Source organism: Nestor notabilis, unplaced genomic scaffold (genome assembly GCF_000696875.1).
Source record: "Nestor notabilis isolate BGI_N333 unplaced genomic scaffold, ASM69687v1 scaffold22710, whole genome shotgun sequence".
Lineage (NCBI taxonomy): Eukaryota > Metazoa > Chordata > Aves > Psittaciformes > Psittacidae > Nestor > Nestor notabilis.
Genome location: NW_009912781.1, coordinates 63,702 through 70,534, shown reverse-complemented (window position 1 = coordinate 70,534; position 6,833 = coordinate 63,702). Strand labels below are relative to the sequence as shown.

The 6,833-nt window shown below is 37.2% G+C and overlaps 1 protein-coding gene across 1 annotated transcript in view; it reads left to right on the top strand.

Annotated features, from left to right (window-relative positions):
• KIAA1456 (KIAA1456 ortholog) overlaps nt 1-6,276 on the top strand; it is a 6,986-nt gene extending 710 nt beyond the window's left edge. Inside the window, exons 2-3 of the mRNA XM_010021355.1 lie at nt 2,321-2,494; nt 5,240-6,276. Coding sequence (XP_010019657.1) covers nt 2,321-2,494; nt 5,240-6,276 — 1,211 coding nt within the window. The remainder of the gene's footprint in view (nt 1-2,320; nt 2,495-5,239) is intronic.
• Nucleotides 6,277-6,833: the final 557 nt, after the last annotated feature.

Sequence of the window (6,833 nt, the reverse complement as noted above, 5' to 3'; positions counted from 1 at the left end):
TTCCCTACATGTTCAATTTATGCCTTGACTTTCTGTTGCACCTACATAAAATTCAGGGGTGTCCAGGTCCTGTTGTGTTTGCTTTGTGTTTTGACTTCAGTTCTATACAGCACATCATTGCAAACCAGATGCTCCTTTGCACCACTGGATTTTCCTCACTGTTTAGACTAATAAAACGCTTTTATACAGCAAAATGTAATAGATGTGCACAATAATTTATCCATCTGCCTTATCCTATAAAAGAAAAACATTACTTGAATATGTTGTAAGCCATAATCAAAAGATAATATATAGCTCTGCTGCTGTTGAGCAGTACCCCCAAAAAACTCGATTGCTGTTATTTTGAATGTTTATCTACTTGTATATGTCTGAACCATTTTCAGTAAAAATATCCTATGGTATACACTCATTCAGCAGTCAGCTTAACATGATTATTTGTCAGCCAAAGTTTTTTATCACCTCAACAGAGGTCATTTGAAGATTAGCTGAAGTTCTTCGGGGCTTTATCAGCAGGTATCACAGTGGTTGCTGAAAGCTTAAGATCACCCTGTTACATTTTCAGCCGAAATAATTTAAATGCATGTGATACATCTGGAGAGAAGGTAGATGCTTACAGCTGACAGTAAGAATATTCCCATCAAAGCACACTTGGTGCCTCTTTTTATGAGGTTTAATAAGATACAGAGGGATCTACCTATTGTGTTTATTTTTGGTATGTATTTTGGGAGGAGGGTTGCCTAGTGGCACAAAAATTTTCAAAATGAGATCTTCAATTGATAATTTCATTATCTGTTTAATGCCACCTTTTATTAAAATATCATTTTATCTAATTGACTTATTATTGTTCATTCATCAGAATAAATGACAATAGCATGGCCACTGTTAACAGCTTCATGAAGGAATCCACCCTCCTGATGACTCATTTAAAAGGGAATGTAGATTTTTTGAGTACTGGGAGTGTTATCACTATTTAGCTTCGTTCCAGAGAGAACCCTCTACTTCCAAAACCTCAATGTGATTAAAAAGCACTCAAATAAAAGCCATGTATTAAGCAATTGAATCTTCTAAATTAATGTACATTTGCCTAAATGTGTTTCTTCTGCAAACACAGTAACCAATAAGATGTTATACTAATTTAAAAACTCGCGCTTTCTTACTAACATGCAGAGGTTCATGTTTTATTGCATATATTCCTTGAACTGCATTACCAATATAAATCTTTTCCATTTTTCTCAAGTGCTACTTCAAAGAATAGTGCTTGCTTTTTACTTTAGAAATATGCTCTTTTTTCACCGCCTAAGTGTTGTGCTGTTCTCCAACAGTTCGTGTGCTGTCTCTCTAGGTAATGGTGCACATTAACATCAGCGAGAGCAGCAGCGCTGCAAGAAGCAGTGATGTTTCTAAAGATAACTCCAGGCCTTTAAATTGAATTACCAATGCTGAGATGGTTCTCTTTGCCAAGCTGCTACCCCGTTGCTTGGCAGTCAACCTTCAGAAATTATTCTTCACTGCTGACCCATAACTGCAGTGAATGTTTCCTAATCTAATTTTGAAAGCCACCTGTTATGCATGCAGTATTGAAGAACGCTCTGAAAGATTTCAATTTAGTACAGCACAGTCCTTGAGAAGACATACTTTTAGGTGGAAGACATTCTGGAACAATTAATTGCATTTACATGCGTTATAATGCATTGGCACCAAGACAGAAAGAGGGAGGTGCTACGTGCGGTTTAGCAAAGACTGGGGAAGGAATTGGAAGAGGGATCTATTGCAGGTCTAAATAGACAAAACACGCTTGCTTCAGGAAATCCCCTCAACAGAAAGTAGTTGGAAGCTGGAAGGAAGTTGAGGAAAAGGGTCATAATGCTTATTAGCCTGTTCTTACTCCTTCATGGGTGCCCATTTGTGCTCATTGTTGGAAACAGGATACCAGGCAGTACAATAGCTCAGTATGAAGCAGCATGGTAGGTTTTTTGTTCTGAGATATGCAATAGTGGCTGCAGAGAACCACTCCTTCTCCCTCCCACCTACACTTACACTTATTCCCCAAAGAAATATGTGTAACCTGATATTACACAGGGCTGTTTAAGGAGTACTTTTGTTGGTGATGTTGGTACTGTTAGGCTCCTTATGGTGTGAACATATAGTTGTGAACAGTCAAAGTGAGCCCTGAAGCAGTTAGGCTAGTAGGAGCAAGCCCTCATTTATTTTCAAAAAAACCCTTTACAATTAGGAAAGCCCTCCCACTATTTTCACTGCTTTGGGAGGGATAACAAATGTTTGGAACATGTGACTCCTGATCTAGTATTCTTTTCCTTAGGTTGTGGAACTGGAAAGTATCTCAGTGTCAACAGTCAGGTGTATAATCTTGGCTGTGATTACTGTGGACCATTGGTAGAAATTGCAAGGAAGAAAGATGAAGAAGTTCTGGTGTGTGACAACCTTAACCTTCCCTTCAGGGACCAGTGCTTCAATGCAGTCATTTCCATTGGAGGTAAGAAAACACACATGCATTCTGGCCCACAGGAAATGAGAATTTTTTGGGATCCTTTTCTTTCTATGTGCCTTCAGTTACGTTTGTTTTGAAACAGTTCTCTTAGAATCACAGCAGATATTACTGAAACGAATGTGGTAAACGTGAAAACAAACAAAAAAATTAGTTCCATTGCACAGAGGTGCTATTGATCAGGGAAGTATGTGAATCATTTATTTGTTTATATGTGGTCTTGTTCACTCTGTTGAGAAACGATTTCCTGCCAGCATGCATTTTAAACAAGTAAAAACTAATATAAACATGGCTGGTCAAAGTTTAAACAGATTAGGTGGTCAAGATAAACTCTTGGTTCCTCCTTAGGATCTGTTTTGACCAGAAATGCATTGAAATGAAAACTTGCTTTCTCTATAGCAGAACTTGAAACTCAAGTTAACTATTATGCTATGAATTCAAATTTCTTAGAAGAGTATTGAAGTAAGACTTAGAGCCATACAAGTGCCTGTTGTCTAAAATGAGTGAAGCATCTCAGCATCTTAACTTCTCTGACCTCTGTTTTTGTAAATACTACTTGTAATTTGAGAAGTATAAACTGGGAAAGGTTATATGAGGAATAGAGTACCCAGCTGCAGTCTACTGCATCAGCAGCATCTTACTGTATCAGCAAAAATATAAAGCATTATAATTATTGGTAGCAATAAACAAACTACTTACTTGTAATATGATAGAAACGTATTTTAAAACGTATTTTTCACATATGTACGGTGAAAGCAAGGGTGACTAATGTGCAAGCAGTATCTACATTACTTTGTTTTCATGCCAGTTAACCAGTAAGCCCTATCCACATTTCAGGTTGTCTAGCGTAATTTCAGTGCTATCAGATCATCTGACTTTGAAGGATAGTGTACCTACCTAGTGTTTATACCAGCTATAGGCCTGACAAAATTAGAAATTCGCATGGTATATCTGCACATTAACAGTATGGATTTTAATCCCTCTTGAATAGAGACATGGTATACCTGAGTCCCATTCCAGAGAATAGCAAGCATTTAAGTATATAGTCAAATACTCTTCTTGGCTTTACTGGTATCATCCTGTATAAAGGGTTTGAATTTCTGCAGAACCACCAGATTGTATAATTTTATCCATATTTAACCCTGTAAATTAATTGCATTGAGCTTGTACAGATGCTATTGGTTGACTGGCACTTGCTTTCTGATGAACTAAGCTTACGTGTTTATGCTGTCTGTCAGTTTTGATATTATTTCCCAGCAGGTTCTATGGTGATAAATGGCCTAACTCCAGTATGAGAGAAAATTTCAGTTCTTTTCTCCCCATCTTGTGCAAGAAAATACTAACGAGAGTCATGAGTAACTGGAAATGAACACTAACCATACAGACCGGGGAGCTTTTCTCAGAGTTTGCTGTCTTGTGTTCTCAGCTGCTTGTGAGGGCCTACTTAATGTCAACTGCCAAGAATGTTTTCCTTGGCTTGTAGTAAAAAAAGCTACATTTTTTTCCCCTTGGTAATTTAATCATTGTTTTGAATAAAGACAGGGCTAGTTGGACACACTTTCATAACTGCAGTGTTGAAATAACACTATTTCTACAAGTAGAATTGGCTACTGTCAAGCAGCACCTATAAAGACAATCTATTTTTTCTGATGGTATGGAGATGTCTTCAGCTAAGAACAGATATTATTATTGTATCTTTTTATATGGGTAATTTGGATGTTTTGCATGTAGAAGTGGCTGCCTCCAAGTCCACTTGAAACAAATTATGGTATCAGTCCTCTTTACGCTATTGATTGAATTAAATCTAGTAGTAATCACATATAGAATGACATGAGCAACATGACCAATCCAAGTACAAGTTAATGTTTCTGGGAGAAAATAGCTGTCTTAGCCATTCTCTGGATGTTAAAATAGGATCCTTCAGGTAAATAGGAAGATAGAAACTGTAGAAATACTGAAACGTAGCTTCATTTTACATTGCAGTGAAATTGGAAAATGCGGACATTATCTTGGAAAGAAAATTAAATAGTTCTATTCTGAATTTGATTATTTATTTGTTTATTTATAATAACATAATGCAACAAAAAATCATCATTCTCAAACATGTAATATAGACTGAGATACTTCTCATTTTTTTTCCTCCAAACCAATCTATAAAGGCAATAACTTTTTATAAAATTAAAGCAATGGAAAATATTTCTGCTTCAGTTTTCTCACTAGCTCTTTTGAAAGTGCACTGATATAAACATACAGGGTATCTTTTTAATGATAATACTTTTTGCTGTATTTGTTACATGGTGAAAAGATTTTCTGTTTTCAGTAAGATATGTGTAAAAAGTGCCCCAAAAACTAAAATCAAGCTTAATATTACCTAATTCACCTAAAGGCCAGGCATTTAAGTGAAAGCTAGTCATGCTATGATCTTTTATGGGCAATGTAGAGAAACCAAAACCTCCAGCTTATATGCCTGAGTTTTCTTGAATCCCTATTTTGATATTAGATGAATTTCCTTCTTTGGGATTTTCCTACTTTTATCCATCATACATAAACGTAAAAGAGAGCCTTCTGAGGTAAACTTGTGCTGTGGTACCAATGAATTCAGCACCTTTGCTGACTTGCAGTGAGTGATTTTTGGAATATGGCAACTAAAATGACTGATCACAGAACAGGTTGAAGACAAAAATGCTATGTCCTTACTAATATTCAATACATAATGCCTTTCCTTTTTCACAGTGATCCATCATTTCTCAACTAAACAAAGAAGAATCAAAGCAATAAAGGAAATGGCAAGGGTATTGATACCCGGAGGCCAAATGATGATTTATGTTTGGGCTATGGAACAAAAGAATCGTCGCTTTGAGAAACAAGATGTATTTGTTCCATGGAACAAGGCCTTGTGCTCACGTCATTTTTCAGAATCAAATCAATCTGGAGATAAGGGTGAGTTTGTGCATGCTGTAAAAAGCCAAGATACACATCCTGCACAGCTAGTCATCTCTGATTGCAGCTACCAAACCAATCTCCAGCCAGAAACTGACTCAAAACATTCCCACAATATGGACCATTGCTTGTCCAGAGCCTGCTGCATGAAAATTTCTGAAGGAGAAAACAGATTTTACAGTGCTTTAGGAAGATCTTTCCGCTCATGGTTTTTCTCTACATCCCTTGATGAATCAGCCCTGAGAAAGCAAACCGACAAAATGAAGTCTCTGAAGAATGAAGGAGAATGGGCAAACAGTACTGTACCTGTTCAGCATTCGCGACATTGTAGTTTGGATTTAGGTCACCATGGGGCACTGTTAAAAGAACAAAGTTTAGATGATGATGACGTGTTTGTGGAAAGCCTGTCTCTCAAAAAACCACAGTGGTCACCAGCCACAGATGCACTGAAGGACTTAAGTTTAAATGGAGGACACCAAAGTGTTGCTCAGATCAAGAGTGAAGAAACTTCATGTATAAATGGCCCACTGGAAGACAGGGACTACAGCTGCGGTTGTAATAAGGATGGTGCTGGTAAGTCTAATGCCAGCAAGTTTTTCAAAAGAACTTCAACAACTGACTCCACTGACTCTGCTTTGGATTCAGCAGTGTCTGTTGGGGACCAAACTGATGCCACATTGGATACAAAAGCCTTTATGCGTTATTACCATGTTTTTCGAGAAGGGGAGCTGTGCTCTCTGGTAGAAGAGAATGTGCCTGAGCTTCAGATACTTTCTTCCTGCTATGACCATGGAAACTGGTGCATTATTGCAGAAAAAAGAGGAACATAGCTGTAAAAAGAACAAAGCAGAATCCAGTGACTGAAGAGTTTAAGCTGCTCCTTGTGTTTCTGTGATTGTGCAGTGTGACATGGATTTTTAATCTCATGTAGTTGCCATGTGCCATTCATTTCTGAGTTACTGTCTCTCTACCTATTTAACTATCTAATGCAAGATGCATATAAAGGAATGTAAGTGGTAAACAATATGTTTTGTTAAACTTTTATGAAGTTAAAACTGGAGAGTTTTCTACTGCTTTTCACAAATAATTGTGTTTTTAGATATACTTTTCTATTGAGAAATAAAACCTTTTTATAAGACAAGGATCAGGGCATCTTTTATGAGAAGTATCCTCTCAGTAGAAAGTTTAGGCTTTGTTCTTCAGATGCTGAAAATGTGTCACATTACTCCTTGTTCTTGAAGTCCTGTAAATAGAGACCCAGGTACATTTGAAAACATACTTGACTGTATGCTGCTACAGTGCATGCTGCAGAACTGGGAGCAAGCATGGTCCCAGTGCTACTTAGCTTGGAGTAGAGTTGTTAATGGGAAAAAACAATGTACAAAAC